The 20935-nt window shown below is 38.1% G+C and overlaps 1 protein-coding gene across 24 annotated transcripts in view; it reads left to right on the plus strand.

Moving 5' to 3' along the window:
- Positions 1 to 20935, plus strand: part of DLG2 (discs large MAGUK scaffold protein 2) — a 1074248-nt gene that overhangs the window by 394524 nt on the left and 658789 nt on the right. The window contains exon 1 of one of the 24 annotated variants that reach the window (XM_054072027.1): positions 619 to 1673. The exons of 21 other annotated variants lie outside the window; for them this stretch is intronic. In XM_054072027.1, coding sequence (XP_053928002.1) covers positions 1572 to 1673 — 102 coding nt within the window. In that variant the 5' untranslated portion in view covers positions 619 to 1571. Of the gene's footprint in view, positions 1 to 618; positions 1674 to 20935 lie in introns of those variants that run through there. 2 more of the 24 variants (XM_054072072.1, XM_054072113.1) reach the window with 2 other exon arrangements.

The raw sequence follows: 20935 nt of genomic DNA on the forward strand, positions 1-20935 counted from the left end.
TAAAATCTTAACATAGGAGGTCTCCTACCTTAGGGTCTTCAGTCTCAGGCAGATCTTGTTAAATATTCTGCACCATTCCCTGTCTATACTGCTTGACCTGGCTGCACGCAGAGACCTACATTTGCCATTCTCTCTGTTCTGTTGTATAACAATTTTTTCAGTTCGGATTTATTACAGAAAATTGTTTCAGTTGTGCCTTAAGAATGCACTTGTGATTGCCAGGGAGACAAGCTGCTCTCATTTCTTTAGAAAGAGTTTCTAATTTGATGGGCAGAGCTTAGTGAGTCGCAAAAAGCAGGGTCAAGTCACTGTGAAACAACTGCTGCGTTTACCTTGCTATCAGCTGTGAAATCATTGAAGGCATTGCCTTACTTTCTGTACTGTAGACTTTTCATTTTATATTTGTGTGTCTGCCATGACCAAACCTAAAACTGGAGGATATATTCATCCAGCTTTTGATATAAATAATCCTCTTAAAAACCACAGCTAGCGGTTTGCTCATCCAAATGCTTTATTATGCATTTTCAGCTGGTGTTGCTTTAACTGAAGGAACAGCGACAGCTGTAACTGAATCCAAACCAGCGTTATGCTCCCAAACTTCTTTAATTATTGCATTTCTGGAATACAGCAAGCCGTTTGCAGGTTATAGGATAACAGTACCAGCTGGAGTCAGTAGTTACATTGCCTGAAAGGCAGAGTTTAAAGAGGGTTGCTCTTTAAGCTCGACACTGGTGCATTTTTCCGTGTAACTTCATATCTTTATTCAGTGTCTCCTGCAATCCTTCAACCTGTCTATTTGTAAATTTGTGCCTGGAGAAAGCTCCCATGTGGCAAGCCAGGATTGGATAAACGTTACTTGTATTCCTGTGATTGCAAACTCTCAGCATCTGGGATTTTCAGCTTTGAGTACAGTTTGTTTCATGCTGAGATTCATCTTTTTGGGGAAAGCAAAGGTCATCGCTTCTCTGGAGTTGCGACTGATTTGATTCTTTTTCTCGGGGAGGCGCTGGGAAGGGAATCCTTACTGGAATGCATATTGATAAAGGCTGAGGATTCTGGCTTCTTAGATAAGTAATTTTTTTCTCTTCTCTCCCCACAATGACTATGTATTGCAGCAACTCACTGGCTTTTTACCAAATCAGGAGCTGCAGTATTTTTCTTCCGATGGAATAATTTCTGCCCACTTCAGCTAGCATGACAATCTTATGTGATTGTTATGAGTAGGCGTTTACATCCTTTTACATGCTAATACTGCCACACCTGCTAGTCCCCCTCATTTCCATTTCTCTCTTTTTTTTTCTTTCTTTTTTTTTTTTTTTTTTTTTTCCCCGATGTGAAAACTAATTTCCCCGAGGAAGGGGAATCCTGAGATTTGTGATCGATGCTGCATCGTTGATTCATCAACGAAGAAGGGGATGGCTGAATGGGACACAGGTAGAGATTCAAGCAGGATGCTTCTGATGAGCAAGAGAAAAGCTAGCTGTTGAGCAGCATATGTTGCCACTCCATGTGCTGTACTAGCTACTTGTTTTTAGCCTTCAGTAGGCTGCCACTACTGCAGCACTAAAGGAATGTGCCCTATTGTTAGAAATCCTGACTGCTTTACACCAATGATTTGCCACTGCAAAGTTGCATGCACCAACAACACTTTATCGTTGATGTTTGGATGCAAGGTAGGATGTGGTTAATGTATTTAAATGCATGCTGTAACTCCTTTGAATATCTGTGCTATTTAATTTCATGTCTGACTAGAGATTTCAGAGTAAATTGCGATATGTTGGTTATAAATAAGGGCTTACAGCCGATAACGTTTTAAATATTAGAAAAAAAAATCAAAAGTAAAGCTTTCTTATTTCCCAGGGTTGTACGAGCATAGAGCTACATATAACAGATTATGAAGCATTTGTTTTAGAGTTGATTGTATACTTAGTGCTAAGATTACTAAACCACTACTCTGCCATTTGCCCAGCTTTATTGATTTTGATTAGAAAAACACAAACCATCAAGTATAAATATATTTTTCCCTTTATATTGCTTTTAATGGCTTTTAATCAGAAGAACCATACTAAAGTATACATACCTGCAGTTCTGCATAAGATATAAATAAAGTAAGCTTCTCAACCCATTTTTAAGTTTACAGGAATATAATCAAATTAACATTTTCTTTTAGGGACTGGACAATCATTTAATTTCTCTTTTAAATTTAAATCAAAAGGTGGCGCAGTTAGCAAGAGAAGTTTCTTTTCTAGCTATGTAATGCTATCCCACCCCAATTTTTTTAACAAAGGTGTGGACTGGACTACATTTTTCCCCATATGCATCCTGACTTGACGTTATGTTATAATAAATGTTGTTTGTTATCTAACTGAAATAATTAAAAAGTAGTGGCATATTTTTAAAACTTTGGGTAAACAAGTTTGGTTCACAGATCACTGGATCAGTCATGATGATTTTGCAGAGGGGTTTACAGATTTTGTCCCCTTCCTTTTCCTTGTTATCCTGAAATACTGGATTATATTAAAACTGTTCTCCTATATTTAAATAGAGGAGGAAATGAATAGTTATATAAAAAATGGTATCCATAGTAATTATTTTTAAATCCTCTGTGTAACTTTTTTAATGCTAAAAAATGACCAGGCTACAAAAATCAAATTCTAGTTGTACAGTCCACAAACTAGGAACGCACTATAATTTTTTGAGTTCTTATGTGACAGAATAACATAAATAAAATTAAGTAACTTTCTGAAATGTGTTATAGATGGTCCAATGCTCCCTAAATGTCATTCAGCTAGAAGTTAATGACAGTTCTTCTACTCCCACATAGAATATGCTTAAATTAGTTTACAGTCAAACATTTACAATTTATTTGTCTTCTTTCTCCTTTTCCTCGTACTATGGCCTGCTTAAAACTCTGGTTACTTGAGACTTCCCTGACCTAAAGTTTCTTGTTTCTTTACCTCCATTTTAAATAGATAAAAATATGTTCTATTGACAAAAGAGTTATAATTTAACTGCTGTGTCATGATGCCACTAGTGATATAAATAGCATCAAGAGTTTAACAGTTTAAAAACTTCTATAATTTGCATATTTCTCATAACTCATATTTCTTTTTCATTTTAACTTTAAAAACTTAAACTCTCTTGTTTTCAAGTGTTAAATTCTAATTAATAAAGGTAAATTGTTAGTCAGGGGAAATTAAATGCAAGCCACTATTCCACAAAGGTAGGCCAGTGGCCTAGGGACTGGTATCCAATTTGTATTCCTGCCTGTAAGCATGATTTTCAAAGGATATGCTTTGATGCACTTAAGTCCTTTCATGATTTTCAGATCCTGTTAGGAAGAAGCAGGAGAATAAAAATCATAAACTTCAAACTTTTTTTCCTCCTCTTTCTTTAGTGCTTCAGGCTCATTAAGTTAGTCACAGTCAATGTTTTATCTTCTTGTGGTGGTGTATGAACTACTTCTCAAATGAAAAGTGGATGCGTAGGATAGTGATCATTTTCAGAAAGATGAGAAGGAGCATGAGCGAACCAAGTTATCTCAGGTTGGTTCAACACATGTCAGATTAGAACCCTTTGATAACACTATCAGGCATATATAAGATAGTCTCTATATGTATTAGTGGATCACCTCGCTTCAAATATCTTTTTCTCAGCTTCTTTTTTCTGCAGCCCATACCTAAATACATAACTTTTTGCTTTGGACACATAGGGTTATATTTCAAGTTTTATGTGTGCAGATCCACTGTTAACAGGCAATGAAATTTGAACAAGAATTAAGGATGTTTATAGGAAATATTTTAGATACATGGCATGAAATCATGGGTACAAGCATGCACTTTATATTAAGGCTTCTACAATTATGTGATTCTTGAACTCAGGCAGGAGAGTAATATACAGGAATGACGCTTTATATTGTGAGTGGCAGAGGAGAAAATAGGTCCCCAGAATAGAACAAGAGTTTTAAATTATAAATAGTAAAATAGACAGCAAAGGAATTCTATGTTAAAGCAAATATCTCCAAGTGATATAATAAACAGGTCATGTTATTAACTAGCTCCTTTCAAAAGGACAGTGGAAGTTACAGGAAGGGTATTGCTCATACTCTTGATTTACTTTTTACTTTTTTTACTTTTGCCTAGTTTTTACTTTTAATTTTGTGTCAAATACAGCCTTCCTACAGGTGCAGAAGTGAGCGAGTGAGATAAATGCACCATGACAGAACAATCACACCCATTTTTATCTGTTCCCAAAGCATTAATTTTATAGACTGCTCACTCTTAACAGGCGGCGCCAGGGAGTTGATTTGTGGGGGACAGGAAGTGGATGTGCATGTCTTACTGCACCATATGTTGCAAAGAAGGCAGTGGATCTGTCTTAACTGCACTTTACAGGAAGCTTTCAGTGTCAGCTTGATTTCCTGAACTTTGACAGTGGACCTTGTTCTGGACCTTTACATCCAATGATGTCTAGTTTTATGATTCTTGACCTTGAAATTGCAAAGAATTCAGAGCAATTTAATTTGAAAGTCAGTGTAGTGTCTACCAGAAGTGTCACTATTGCAACCTACTTTCTGTTAGGGAGGTAGCAGTGTTTCCACCACAGTGGTACAGAGCCGAAGCAGAGAGGGCATAAACTGATTTTAAAATGTGGACATCAGGTGCCGGGAGATGTTTTGAAGAACTTTCATGTTCAAAATCTTGCAGGTAAAGGTATGTTCCTCGACTCCTAGAGTTGCTCCACAGCTTCTGGACAGATCTGTGGATTAAAGGACGGCTTGTGTGTAATAGACACCTGCATTCACAGATATTCATTGAGAGGTGTATATCAGAGTCTCACTGAAGACTGTGAGACGTAAACACATGCTTAAATGTCAGTATGTGCTTACTCATTTTGCTGAAATGGGCCCTGTAATAGTTCATTCAGTATTGCAGAAGAGTTATCTCCTGACTCTTAATATCCTGTTCATTTTACTCTTATTAGGAGCGCTGGGAAGAGATTTCAGATTGACTGAGGTGTTCCTTAAATTACATTTCAGACACAGTTTTCTCACTCATATGGATAAGTTTTTCTGCCTTATCGCCTTTACCTCTATATTGAAAATATATATTGAGAAGATTCCAGTGAAAGATGAGTGACTTCCCTGTGTGTTGACCTTGACCACGTATTTTGATAAATCCTACTTTCCTTTTGATTTAGGTTTATTTTGGTATCTGCCCTAGCATAATTTAAAAGTATTTTTAAAATGGATAAGATATACCTCTCTCTCTTCCCTGTCTCCTTTCTTTCTTCATAACACATTTATCACATCCATTCCTCTGGCATAATAGCTGATTTTGGGTTTTTTTCCTTACTATTTCTCTGTTTTAGCTGAAATAGCCAAATAGTGACCTATTCCACTGTCCAAGGTGAATGTGAAAGTAAAACTATTTGTTTCTTCAGCTGCCGAAACTTCTACGTTTTGCAAGACTGTTGCAACACAGAAGGTTTTATTAAAACAAATATTAAAGTATTTTAATGAATATCTTGACATAAATATTTATTATGTTTATCATGATCCAACTACTAGAAAACTACTAGTTTTCTGTACCAGCATTGTTAGTCTCTTGTACAAGCTGTAATATGTTTTTCATTTTTGATTGAAAATAGTTTCTATATAGTATAGTTTAGACCTGGCTATAGTAAGAAGCGGCAATTTGTGGTGACAGGAAAGTACTTCTTCATCTAGGTATGGTACACGGTAGAACATGCTCAAAGCTTTGCATGCTTCAGCTTCTTGATGCTTCTTCATGAATATAAGTGGAATTTTACATTGCTTGCTGATGTGGACATAACGTCTGGCTTCACCGATATATTTCAGTTCCAATTTTTGGTGGCCGGCACTGGACAGTTGTAAAAATACAATGTATTCGTAGCTGTTCTGAGTTCTGTGATCCATCTACAGATACTGATATATTGTATAGGGTTCCAGAACTCTCTGAAAGTTCTGGAACGTATTACTGCCTAGGAATATCAGTGCCTAGATATGCATAGGCAATCAGTAGAGTAAGTCAGCTGTAACATTACTGCCACTTGCTATGCATAACATTTGACAGCAGCACTGAGAAACCTAATTCCACATATTATTCTTGTTCGACCACGGTGGTGTTAAAATAAAATTCTCAGCAATGGAAGGAGTTGCAAAAGAGCTGCAGGATTGCCAGTGGCAAGAGGCTCTGAGGATGGTCAGTTGTGTCACAGAGGATTTGTGCATTAGTGTACAGTGCTCAAGGCATGGGGAGGTTTCCTCTTCTGCAAAGCATCTATGCAAGCTACATATGAGGTGTAATCCTAAGCAATTCCAGCTTGCCATATCTTTTTTTTCTGTTAGGCGTTGCGTAACACCCTACACCTCCACACTCTTGGTTTAAGAGCGGCAACAAGCCCTCCACAGCAGTTCCCACCCATCATCAATGCGGAAAAGTTGGACTATACATTGTGCTCAAAGGCCACCTAGAAGTTTTATGAGGTTAAAATAGCAAGTTATAAGGCTGTAGAACACTGTCAGGAACTCTTCCCAGTATTGAAAAGTTTGTGAAATGGATCCTACTCTTCCAAATCATTGAGTAGCATTGCAGTGGCAGAGTACTTTGGTATCAGAGGTGATTAGACTCTGACTTGATGCTGTCAGTCTGAAGACAGACTGGAGAAGAGCAGGTTCTGAAGATCTTGCTGTGGCCTTTCAGTACTTAAAGTAGCCCTCAAGAAAGTTGAGGACAGAATTTTTAGCAACACCTGTTGTGACAGGACAAGGGATAATGAATTTAAACTGAAAGAGAATAAATTCAGACTAGATATAAGGAAGAAATCTTTTATCCTGAGGGTGTTGAGACACTGGTACAAGTTGCCTAGAGAAGAATCAGAATCATTAAGATTGGAAAAGACCTCTAAGACCATCTAGTCCAACCATCAAGAGGTGGTAGGTGCCCCATGCCTTGAAACATTCCAGGCCAGGCTAGCTCTTGCTTTGAGCAACCTCATGTGCTTGAAGATGTTTCTACTCATAACAGAAGAGGTGGATCATTAAAGATCATTTTCAACCCAAAATATTCTATGATTCATAAATGATTCTGAGTTTATTATCTTGAACTCAGCATGGGTGCTGGAGAAATCAATATTAGAGGAGGCACAAGGGTGGCAGAAGGCTATAGAGGTTGGAGGCAAGATCCACATGGGGCAAGAGGGGAAAGGCAGGGAGAAGGATGATGCAGGGACAGCAGCTTGGGAGAAGGATGAGAAACATTGACCTGGGGCAAGGGTCCTGAGGAATCAAGCAGAAGAAAAAGCAACACTGTTAAGGTCTGGCTAGATTAAAAAAGCAAAAAAAGATTATTTGGTCATGAATCCTCTGAAATGATGGGCCCATCCCCTCAGTTGTGTAAGTCACTAGTTAAGGAGTGAAGTCACAGGAGTTAAGTCACTGGTTAAGGAATGCAAATAAGTGTTACCATTTCAGTCTTGGAGTGAGCTCATTTACTAGCTGTCACCAATTGGCACTGGCAACGTCTATGCAAGAGATGTCCAGGAAATTTTCTAAAAGCATCAAGATCAGATGTTAAAAGTACTTCTTGTGATAGAATACTTCATCTCATTTTTTGCCACTGTCCTGCCCAAAAGTTTCCTGCATGCTGTGTAGAAGATGGGTGGTTGGTAGGAGATTTCTGAGATAATGGTCCATAGCAAATGTGCAGATAAGTGTTAAATTAAGAAAACCGTACTGTAAGTGTTTTTTTAAATAAAGTTTTGTTTTTTGAAAAGTGTATACACTCAAAGAAATTTCTGTCACAAGTAGGATTTTCAAACCCTATATAATTTGAATAACTGGCCTTTTTTCCACATTTTGCCAGAATATCTGCTTCTAGCTGCTGTCAGGGGCTGGACAATCAAGTTGATGGCCCAGAGTGCTTGCTGTGCACACAGGGAGGTGACTCTTCCCCTCTACTCTGCTATCTTGGGACCTCACCTGGAGTACTGCCTTCAGTTCTGGAGTCCTAAGCACGAGAAGGACATGGATCTGTTGGAGCAAGTCCAGAGGAGGCCATGAAGATGATCAGGAGGCTGGAGCACCTCCTGTAAGGGGACAGCCTGAGAGAACTGGACTTGTTCAGCCTAGAGAAGAAAAGGCTCTGTGGAGACCTTATAGCAGCCTTAAAGTCATTAAAGGGGACTACAGGAGAGGGGTTCTTTATCAGGGAGTGCAGGGACAGGAAGAGGAGTAATGATTTTAAGCTGAAAGAAGGGAGATTTAGATGAAATACTAGGAAGACATTTTTACCTGTAACAACGGTGAGACACTGTCACAGGTTGCCCAGGGAAGTGAATGGTTGCCTAGAGAAGTGGTGGATGCCCCATCCCTGGAGGTATTCAAGGCCAGGTCAGATGAGGCTTTGAGCAGTGTGTTGTAGTGGAAGGTGTCCCTGCCCATGACAGGTGTTGGAACTGGATGATCTTTAAGCTCCCTTCCAATCCAAACCATTCTATGATTTGATTCTGTAATTTACTGGTAGCACAGCAATGGACTCTGATTTCATCACTCTGCTTAAAATTCACCTGAAACTAAAGGATGCTAAGAATACCCTTTGTATTGTAACTTTCAACATCTAACTATGGTAGGAAATGGATTTATTTTTTAAGCTAGTAATAAATCTGTGTTGCTTGTCATGGTTCACATGCACTAGGTTATGAATATGACAATAAAATGTACCTTTGGAAAAAGCAGGGCAGAAGGCACACAACTAAGAGTTACTGAATATTTTGAAGGAGAATTCTGTGTTTGCTCAAACACTATTTTTTAAATCTATTTTTGCTTTAAATTGTATGTAATAATTACATAAAATTAGATACTTTCAAGTAGAAATATATAAACACTGGAATGACTTGGTGCACAGTTACATGAGCTTCTTGATTTTACAAACTAATTATTGACTAAGAGAAGGCTATATATAGGCTTTCATCTTAACTGTAAAAGATGTCGTAGAAGAGAGTGGTGATAAAGAAGTGTTATATAAATATATTTAAGTGATAATAGCAATAAGACTGAAAACTGTCACTGAACAGTTCTCCTGCTCTTTGAAAAATAGCTTTTATGTTTCCAGTGTAGCTGTCAGAAATGTTCTCATTATTAAAATATAGATATTTATTGCTTTCGGTTTTCTGATTATATTTTCCTGAGCTTTAAGAATTTGGTATAATAGTAATAATAATTAGGGACAGGATTTTTCAAGAGGGCCCAGCTGGAGCTTGTGCTGAATGTGATGAAAACCTGAAAGAGAAGCAATATTATTGATGGGGATTCCTGTGACTCTAAGTGGAAGTTGAACAAGTTGCCCAGAGAAGTTGTGGATGCTCCATCCATAGAGGTGTTCAAGGCTAGGTTGAATGAGACTTTTAGCAACCTCATCCAGTAAAAGCTGTCCCTGCCCATGGCAGTAGGGTTGGAACTGGATGATCTTTGAGGTCCCTTCCAACACAAGCCATTCTATGATGATTCTATGCCGATTCAGTTAATGATCTGTTATTCCAGGACAGATAAGTATTATGACAGTTTGGGCTATTCTTTTGAGTTACTTGGCTATTGAGTGTATTGAGAGTATCATTATGAATCTGCAAGGTAAAAATAGCCTTCTTCACCTAGCTTCAATGAGGAATTGTAATCATTATCTACTCAAACAATCCCCACCAAGTTGTATGTGACCAGAAAGCAGGCTTTCTGGGGAAGCGTCTGACTGTCTGTGTAACTAAAGAGTTTTGTTTTTCAATTTTCCCTTATATTAACATTTTAAAAACCTTTATTCTGAGAATCCTGACACATCATTTTTGGTCCTTTAGGAGATGTTCACAGCTGTTCAAAGTAATTAAGACAGAATATGCCAAATATGAATTTTCAGGAAGAGGTAAACTGGTGTCAGCGCTGAAGTCCACATCTGAAGTGTGCAGTACAGAGCCTATGTCAATGTGTAGCTGCCTGCAGAAGACAATGTGGACATATATAATCTCACTTTCTTTACAAGATATGAGCTCATTCCCTGTGGAAATAGACCTGTATCTGCAGACCTTGAGTCAAATGCAAAATTCTTAGGATATAGCTGTATTTCTAAGCAGAAAAGGGGTAATGGTTATACTCAATTACTTAACTACTGATATTCCATATTGCAAAACTGTCAGTTTTCTTCCTTAGCTGTATTTTCATGTACTTCCAAGCTCTTTCAAGACAATTTGTAGGCATGTCTTTCTTCACTCCAGGGACTTTTCCCAAGAGGCAGCATGGATAAGAGTGCATCAGGGAAGATTACTTGCAGCCTACAGCCTATCCTCTGGGTTATATCTTCAAACACCTCCCGCCCTTGCCCCTTGCTATTATGTGATATTTGAAAGCCTGCAACACATCTCCTCTGTTTCGTTTAATAAAAATACCACTTCTGTACCAACATGGGCCCGAGACTCTCTCAACCATTTGGCTTGGGAACCAAGGATCATGCTAAGAAATGGATGTATTTAGTGTTGTAGATGTCATATTAGGGCCTAAGGCATGTTTCCACAACTGGGAGCTTAGAAAATCTAACAAATAGTGCAGAGACTATAATAGCACCAGGGGAAGTTTAGACTGGACATTAGGAAGCATTTCTTTTCTGAGAGGGTGGTCAAACCATAGAATAGTCTTCCTGGAGAGGTAGTCAATGCCCCAAGACTGTCTATGTTTCAGAGGCATTTGGACAAAACCCTTAACAACATACTTTAACTTGGGCTCAGCCCTGAATTGGCCAGGCACTTAGACTAGATAATTGTTGTAGGTCTCTTCCAGCTGAACTCTTGTGTTCTAGTCTGGCTTTATCTGGACCTACCACCTCCGTGTCCACAGCAGCCCAACTGGAACATACCCATGTATATTGTGTTGGATCTCCAAGCCCAAGTCTGTGAGAAAGCTGCCTTGGGTTTAGCAAAAGTGTGTGTCGGGCACATAGTAGTATTCCACCCTGGAATACTTCCCATTAGCTTAGCTATAACCATCTACACTTTTATTACCTACAGATCCTGCAGGTAAGAGAGAAGTTTAAATTCAGTGAATTAAAAGTTTACATATCTATGAAGGCATTTAAATTAGTTACACATACTTCTTTACCACCTTATAAAACTGCTATATTGCTTATAACAGCCACCTGATAAAGTACATTGTTAAAACATGTTAGTCCTGTCACACTGTTTCTGAGAGGTGTTGTCAGCTGGTGGTGAGATGCCTTGTAATTCTTATATATCCCCGGGATATCCCAGTCTGTATTAAACATAGTTCCATAAGAGTATAATCACTTCTATAAAACACTGAGAAGAAAGTCACTGCCAGAGAGGGGTCTGTGACATCTACTTAGGACAGGGAGTAGGAATTCCTTATTTCTATTTTTGGCTCTCACATAGAGTTCTTGTTGTGGCCTGGGGCAAATTGTGCCTTGCATCTCTTTCTAGAAATTCGAGTTGGTGATACCAGCCTCGGAGTACTGACAATTAATAATTATTGAATGCACACAGCATTGAACAGCGTAAATACAATGCACCATTGGTTTTAAGGATCAACATAAAGCCATGGAGAGGTTAAGATAGGGGAGGTTATAAATGAAAATGAAATTATAGTAGAACAAATCAAAGCATTTCTTACTTATTTTTTGCTGTCCAGCCCTCTCTCCATAGCATTTATTTTAGATATGCATTGAAATGCAACTATCCATCTTCTTTAAAAGTTCTTCCTCCAGGTCTGAGCTTTCATATCCCAATTTTTGCCCATAGAAAATTGTTATGGTTGAATTGCATATGGTTGAATTGTAACTGCATCCCAAAAATTTTGTGACTATTCAGAAATTCTGGCTAGGCTGATTGTTAGGAGGGACGTTCTTCCCACTTCAGAGGTCCATATGGTTGTCTTAAACTAGACATTGAATCCCAGATTCTGCAGTCTACAGTAAATTAAACAAAGCAGTAAAAAGTCCCATCAAATCCAGGACACGACAATCTGCAGAGCTATGACTGAAGGTATTTTCAGTACTGACAGTAACAGTGTTTTTCACTGTACTTATAAAATAAATAACATTTATACCTTTCCTACTTACTACATTCTCTTGCCTGTTGTAGTGTTTGTACTTGGATTTTTGGCTTAAGATAATAAATTAGCTGGATAGGAACTAAACACGTGACACATAAGACAGCATAGTGCATTTTTGCACTGGCAAAGTTAACTGAGGACTAATATTCCATAAACTGTAGCTTGGGATATAAAAAAAGCCCAAAACAAACAGGACAATATGTTTTTGGAAGGCAAAGTGTGGTGATATATTTTGAAACATATATTCCTTTCCAGAACAATTAACAAAACTCAGGGGAGGAGGGGAAAGCAGAGGAGGGAGAAGAAGCTGACCTAGAAAATATACTTGTGGATCTAATTTTGTGTGTATGTACGTATTATAGATGAGCTTGTTACACCTCTTGCTGTAAAGCCCTGGTGTTTTGCACTCTTTACTATATGCATCAAACCCCACATGAGTTCCAGGCATGCAGCTTTTTAATTCTACATTGTTAAGGGCATGTCTTTGCAGTATCTTGAAGTTCACAACCTATAAAGATGTTGGATTGTAGCAGAGACAGAGGGAAGTAAGACTTTGTGAGACAAGTCTGCAGAGGATTGCAAGATCTGGTTATGGAAAAGGAGCTTTTTTGTTAGAAGTGTTACTGTTGTAGGGCCCTTGAGCTTTAGACTTGCTTCCTCAGGCCAGGTGCAGCTCTAGGGACAGAGGAGCATCATGTCTCTCACAGAGTTGAGAGTTGAACCTCAGGCTATTGCATCTTGTGCTGAGGATGGCTTCCTAAATCAGAGGTTTAACTTGCTGTCTACAATTGCCTGATCTATACAGATCTGATGTATAAATCTCCTAGTGGTGCTGGATTATGGCACCTTTTCACAGAGCATTAGCAGCTACTGCTTGCCAGCGTATTTGGAATAAAAATGTTCAGTGTGCTAAGCCCGAGAAAAGGAGCTACTCTGAAATTAATCCACATTCTGCATGCAAACACTAGCTATTTCTTGATTTATTGCATTCACCAGTAGGGACACCGTAAGGCTCCATGAGTTGTTAAGTAAGAATTAGTAGTTCTGTAGTTTGATGATTTTTCCTTTACTGACTTCAGTTTATTCACATAAGAAAGGAGCCTAAATAGGAAAGGGTTGGCTCACGTTATAAAAATGCTTACAAAGTAATCACAGAGTCATAGAAATGTTGATTGCAAAGGATCTCCATAAATCACCTCATCCACATTTCACTGAAAGCAGGAGAAATGAGAGGTGATTTAGCATGCAGCCATGCACCTCACTTTGCAGAAGAAATGGTTTGAGTTTCAACCAGTGCCAGGTGAAATATCTCTTAGGCTAAAACAGAAGGAAATTTTGGAATAATAATCCAGTGTTTAAAACAAGGGAAAGGAGGTTGAATGTTCTGAGTTTTACTCCTTGTTCTTCTATTGGTTCCATAGGAGATGTGGAGACAATTAATGTAACCCCTTTTTGATAAATCAGGAGCATTGTCAGAGGCTTGGATTGTAGAGGCTGCTGTTACAGGGGCTAGGATTTCAACTTTTGTGTTTCAGTTTCTCTTTTTGTAACAAAGCTCAGGTAGAGTTTGTGGGACTCTTAGGTTGAGATCCTCAGGATACTTAGGTACCAGCCTCCCTTGGCTTTTCACAGCAAACACCTTCTCAGGATCTGACTGTATAGTACATCTCTTCCTCCAGTGCTTCCTTTATTCAGCCCTATGTCTCACCTCCTGCTTTGCTTAGCTTTACTTCTTGAACATTCCTAAGTGTTTTCTTTGCTGTCACCGATTCTCATTTAAAATCCACTGTTAGATCCCAGGTCAGCTGATGTGGTTGAGGAGGAGAATGAAGTTAACAGGGCATTTCTAGAGTAAATGGCAGGGATAAAGAAAAGTGTCCATAACCTCTCACATGTATGTACAAACGCACAAACAAATCACTAAAATCTGCGCTTACCTGGTATGTTAGCAATACTCCCACTCTTAAATCTGAAAATTTAGTGACTGTAGGCCTTGGATGAGATGGTGGGTGGGTGGGAGAAGTGGAATATCTGTTTAAGGCTGCAAAGCTGCATTCAAAAGTGTCAAAAATGTTTGTGATACAGAGGTCTATTTGCCTTATATGTAAAACGCACATTGGCGAGTTCCTAACATTTCTTATGCAAGAATGACAAATTAAACAGGACTTTGAATGGTGCAGTAAATAATTTGTTGTCAAAACTCTAGTAAGTTAAATCCTGCTCACGTATTTAAAGCTTTTCTTTTTTTTTAATACAGTTTTAACTCCTTGAATTAAGAGTAAGTAAAATTAAAATAAGTCAAGAAAGGGAAAAGGAGAAGATTCTGCTTTGAATTTCCTACATAATTTATTCCCCTAGTTAAATGGTGAGAAGCTGATGCAGAGACAAAAGTAAGACTGATAAAGCATATCGTAGTGAAACACCTTCATATTAGTAACTCTAGATTTTGAAAAACCACCTAAGTGACTGATGTAAAGACCAAGGCATAGCACTTAATGAGGCACCACCTATCCCTTGGTGTAGTTTAGCTTCAGAAATTAGAATTAGCACTTTTTATTAAGATGCTTACAAGCAGAATTTCCTCAGACCTTGGTCAGAGCTGGCACCTAAAGACATTTTGTTATTTGGTCTGTAAATATTGCCTCAATTTTAAAGGGTGCAACACCCCAGAAGATTGTCTTGTCTTGCTTTTCCTATTAAGCTTGCATTAGCTTGACAAAAGCTCCACAGAGCATGAAATGAGTATGACGTACAATGTTACATGTGGTCCATTGGTATCTATCGGATTTTAGTTGGATTTAGGCCCAACAAGTTTTGGCACAGAACTTACTAGAGAGGACTGAGATAGTCATGCTTTAGAAGGCTTTTTATTTTTTTGCATACAAAGCAAAGATGCAAAAGGAACAAACTAGAGTAAACACAGCATTTATTTTGTGTTTCTTAGCTATTATATTGTTATTTTCTGCATGGGAATAAAAGTTCTTATAATCTTCATTCACCAACTGCAAGCCAGTTATTTTATTGGTGTGACTAATTTGGAATGGTTTCTTTTCTTCCAAAAAGACTAGCATGTACTGCAAAGAATAAGAAAATAATGAAGTTGCATCAGGACAAAAGAGAAGGTGCTAAAAACTAGAAAGAGCTGAACAGTATTTGTATTTGTTACTCTGCAAATTACATTTTCTGTGTGAAGCTTTGAAAATGAAGTTAATTTCTCCCCTTTGTAAAAAATGTTCTTGCACCAGTGTGCAAGTCACAGTGCCATTCCCAAAAGAGAAAGACTTTGTAGCCATCTATCATATGTACCAGTTAGCAGGTGAGATCTCAAAAGAAGAGCAAAGTTTTTCGTTGTTTTGCTGTTTTTTTGGTTTTCTTTTTTTTTTTTTCAACATGTTGTTATTAAATATGAGCAGAGACACCTGAGGATCTGGCAGCTTTGTTTCTTTGTTGTTGGAAACAAGAAGTCTTCAGGTGATGGTGGCCTGGCTGTGTTTGCTACCAACTATAGCTGGGTTTATCGCTTATTTGGATGTAGATAACCTATTGGCCTTGCTTGCAAGGTTCATACAAACATCCATTAAGCAGCTTTCTACTGAGCTCCTGCTTGACCCCTAAGAAGAGTGCAGACTGCTTAGAGACAGCAATTTGCTGCTATTCCCTGCTCCCAAATTGTGCTCTGCTGCTGTCTGCAAAGATCAGTTTCAGGTGCAATCCTACCACAGAAAACACATTTTATAATAGAACAAATGCATCTTGAAAAACTGACAAGTGAAAAAGGCTCTGTCTTTTTAAGGAGCTCCATAATTTTTGCTGTCAGGTTTGGGTCTGAATAGCTGCTTTCTAAAAAGTCCTTTATTAAGTGTATTAATAACTCCCAGTCACTAGCCTTTGAGAAAAATTCAATTGAATTGCTGGAATTTGTGCTGGGAATGCCTCTGGAAAATGGCTGTCCATCTTTCTGTCACATACATATTGTGGGTCAAACTAAGAGAAGACAGAAAAACTTGTCCTATGGGTCTTGGTGACCATTACTTACTTCTTTTCACCTCTCATGTCAGTGCAGGTGAGTATTGAAGAAAAAAAAATTAGGCCACCCAGATTTTTCAGTCCATAAGTCCTGATCTTTTGAGATTTTAGGGACAAAGCCAAAATATATTTTTTCTCTCTTCACTTACCAGCAGAGGCTTTGACTTACCTAGCAACCAAAAATTCGTACTGTTCTCAAACTTCTCAAAAAGCTTTGTATGAGTAGAGTAGAGATATGGAGGTCTTCACTGTACATTGTACAGAGAGAGAAATATGAAATTAGGGAAATATTTATAGTTTGGATAAAACTTATCCTGATTTCAGTTGGGATTTTTGTTGGATTTGGAGATTCCAAAGTTTCTACAAACATCTCAATGAGGAGTTTAAGGTCTGGGTTTTCTTCCAGGGACTTCTTCTATGGGATGTTTTTCTTGTATGTGAAAAGACAAACATGGATAACAGTAGAAAAATTGGAAAATACGTGGTGTTACTGTTACAGAAGGGTTTTGTTTGGCTCTGTTTTGTTATCCCAACTTGAGGCACTGTACATATCTTCTTTTATATTAAAAGAGGAAAAAAAGTCAACAGCTTGAATTTATGGTCTGCTGTTCCACTTGCTAGAGATTCAGTGTACCATTTTGAAAACAAGCAGGTCTTCTTCTCTACAAAGCTTTGAAATTTATTTGAAAATCCAAGAAATCAGGGCCATTCTCCTGTCTTCATCTTACGATGGAATAGAAACCTGTCCTCCTGTACATCCACTTGATTTCTCAAGAGCTTCAATTGGATACTCAAAAGCTGTAGAGCCATTGATTGTCATCCAGCTTACTGTGAATAAAATCATATTTATTTTTATTGTGTCCTCCAAACAGACTGAACTAAGCAGTGATATGTGGCTGTTTACTCTCTTCTGTATATAATGTTAACTCTTGCCTCAAGGACAGATTAAAGCTCTGATCTCTTCTGTTTGTGGCCCTGTCATAGACTTCTTTCGCGACTTCAGTGTATGACCTGTTACTATATATACATGCCAAGTATTGTATTATTTAATGCTACTATCTAGTCCTATTTTCAGAACCGTGATTGATGCTTGCAGACGATTCATTTTTATGCTGATTTCACCAAAGGCAGTAAGTGTTGCTGTTGTGTGGGCACTCAGCTGGGGATGCATTAAGCAAGCCATCTACTGCAAGAATATTCTTACAGTCCAGTCAGTGACATGGGTAGGAATAAACCAAACACAGAGCTAAATGAGATGGTTCAAATAGCACCTTTTTTTCCTCCAAGTCCCTAGACTTAAGCATCCTTACTATTAAAAATATTGCTGATTATCCCTTTAAGGGAAAAATGATAATATACGAGATCTAATTACTTTTGTCTAAGCTGATACGCCTACAGCATCTTTTACATAACCCAAACACTTGAGTTCCAATTATACAATTATATTTTAATATGTATTAAGTGCTATTCCTGTAGGGAGGAGACTTACACTGAATATTTTAACTAAACTCCTTCCTCGATGCTGACCTATATGGCAGGGTGTCATTTTGTAACACTGCAGAAGACTTGGCTTTTCTGCGTTCCTTTTCCCTTGACTATACCACCTGACTCTTCAGAAACCACATTTTCCATGTCTGCAGCATTGACAGTAGTATCTAAATGTATATGCTATGAAGGCTGCAGGATATGAAGTTAATGTTCTTGGGGTCAGTAGCAGCACTGCTTGGGTCAATAATGCTTACACAGTGCAAGGCCCCTCTGTTTTGGGTGCAGCCTATGGCAAGGTCCAAGTCTCTAGAGGAAGAAACGTGTTTAAATATGGAGGAAACACTGCTGCTTTTTTTGGTATTATACCTTGCTTCAGAGATGGATAGCACAAAAGATTGTGTTTAACTTTACTGAAAAGACAGATGACTCCAATGCCCATTCTTCTTTTCTGGTATGTTCAAGCAATTTCTGTAAGACACAAAAGCTCTCATCTGGAAGGAAGACCTGTTGAAGAAGGCTATTTGCTGCATACTTTCAAACTTTAATACCAATGAGGTTTTCAGATCAGCTCTTCTAAAAACCTAGAGCCTAGGTTTATAGCAAGGAGCCTGAGTGTATCCCTACTCTCAGAGCTAACTCAAGTTTTCTGAACATTCAGGCAAAGTTGGGACTTGGCCTGAAAGAGCATAAGAGAAGAAAAGGGATGAAGCAAGAAAGAGCGAGTGGAGACCAACCCTGTTGAACAAGGCTGGGGACTGCCGATGCTCCTTATGGTTGATTAAATCTGTGTGGGGCAATGGTTGCTGGTGGAGGGGGGTGTCATGTCCCAGAATTGTTCCACTTCTTCCCATTCCCCAGCATCAGCCTATGCCAAAAGCTAGCACAGCCTGCAGTGCAAATGTGTTAAGTTCATTGATGCCATGGAGGTTACCTTATCAGTAACTGAACCACCTGGTTTAAGACCGACACAGCTATTTCTATACTACACCCCAGTCATTCCTGCAGAGTGACTTCATTTTAAAATGCTCTCTGCTTAGAAAACTAAATTTTAGTAATGTTGAATAAAGTGATTGTACTGGACCGTACCCATAGGATGAGCTGAGTTTCTGCCTAAAGAAAACATGAACACAATTGATTACCACGTAAAACTAAATTATTGAAGCACTGGACTTGTTATTTTAACTGTACAAAACCAAAAAATCTGAAGCTAAAGTTCCTATGGCAAATTTAGCTCTGTCTCCTGTGTGCGGTGGGTAAGTGTGTATGTTTGTGTAAAATAGGATCATTCATTATTACAGTCAGAGTGATTTAGGACTTGCTGATCAGGAAGATGTTAATCAGACCAGAAATCTCATTTTTAAAAGTGATTTATTTTTGCTATTTCTCTGACCAAGTGTTGCAATATAAAGGAAATCTTGAATTTCTGTCCAGTCTGATAAGTATTCATGCTAAAATATAGTGCCTGAACAATCCATATCTTATTAGAAATCTGATCTATCATTTCTCAAATTTAGCTATGATTGTGACAGACACTCTGCAGTGATGAATCTCAAGAGCCAGTAAGATGAAATTGACATTCATTTTTTTCACTGAGCTCACTAATATCAAACATTTCATTACATATTGCACTTTGATGCTAGCCCTTAATACTGCAGAACCAGTTTCATCCATGAAGGTTTTTTAAAGGAGTTAGGCATCATTTGACTGTCTCTCAAGGATTATGGAGGACATAGTGGTCTGATGTTGCAGCAGAATTGTCTCTAGTGCTCCCATATCACCTGAAGGAACCATATTTCCAGCAGGCATTCCCATAACACACTCCCTTTATTCCATCATCTCCATCCCCCATCTTCAGTTTTTTCCAAAATCCCATGTTCATTTTTTTCCAAAATGTACACACCAGCCATCACTCTCTCAACTAAACATCTCAGCAGGGCAAGGTGACTGATGATCGACTGAGGGAGGTGTTTAGTGCAGATATGGGGAGAGACTGATAACTGTAAGGAATGTGAGCTATTTTGTACAGGTAGAGTGAATAAGGGAAAGGTTTGTGGGAAAAAGGACCACATTATACTCTTACGAAGTGTATATAGATGGTAAAGACACTAAAGGGCACTATTCACTTTTATTACTGTCAGAAGATTCAGTGAATGACATGTTTGTGGTAGTGAGCTTTACAAGTATTATATAAAGGACTATTTCAAACTACAGCTTCTTTTTCTTTTTTATTTTCCTGTGGTTGCCCTGTAACTCTATTTTCTGTGACATCATTATTCAGGGTAGTGGCTTAGAAAGAGGATTAATACTTTAGAGGAAAAACTGAGGGTGTATCATTTGTCGTATAAAAATAAACACAAATCCTTGCATCTACTGAATATGACTGTATTCTTGCTGAGCCATTGTTGACAATGTAGGCAATAGAGATAAATATATATATTTAACATAAACTTAATGTATGCACAAATATATTTGGAGCAGACTCACAGAATAAAATGAAGATTTATAGGCTTCTAAAATCCAGATATAAACTTAAAGACAGAAGAAGTAGGGTTTCTGTATTTAAGAGCTGTGACTACGTTAAGGAGATATAAGTATTAACTCACCAAGAACTCATCTAAAGAAAAATGAGAAATATTAAGAAAGGAAAGTAGTAAAAATTCTACTCTGTTGTCATTGGTGGTATTAAATTTTAAAATAATTAAATTTGGGAATGTCTTTAAACAGTGACTCTCCTTTAAATATAAGAAAGCTGGACATATGAGGTAGAATAATTATTTCTTTTCTTTAAATACACATTTTTTTTTCCTGTGACTCATGAGATCAAAGTTTAACACTTAGCATCCTGCTAAAATTAAACAGCACAAAGATTTCCTGCCAGCCTATTTCTGAATTGGCATATTGTGTCTATCTGGATATAGCATAAAAGCTAAAACATATGTTTATGCCCCTGAATGCACTCAAAACCACAGCACAAATGTCTTTAATTGTACTTGCTTTTCTTTTGTTTGTAGTAACATTTGCTGCACAATGTTAGAAAGAAAGGTTTGAAATCTGACATGAAAAGCGGGTAGTATACATTTGAAGCAAGCCTCTTGACAGGCTTCTTTTGGATTAATCCTCTCTGAGACAACCAGTGAATGTCTCTGTGCGCATGTCAGGAAGGCACAGCCTTTGGGTCATGGGTGGTGACATCAGGTTTCTTTGGTTATTCCCAGGTAGCTGAAACCAGACATAATCTAAAGAAGACCTCTTGCAAGTGCTGTCAGAACTAAGGGATCACTGAGCACCATTGGT

This window comes from Cuculus canorus, chromosome 1 (assembly GCF_017976375.1).
Source record: "Cuculus canorus isolate bCucCan1 chromosome 1, bCucCan1.pri, whole genome shotgun sequence".
Lineage (NCBI taxonomy): Eukaryota > Metazoa > Chordata > Aves > Cuculiformes > Cuculidae > Cuculus > Cuculus canorus.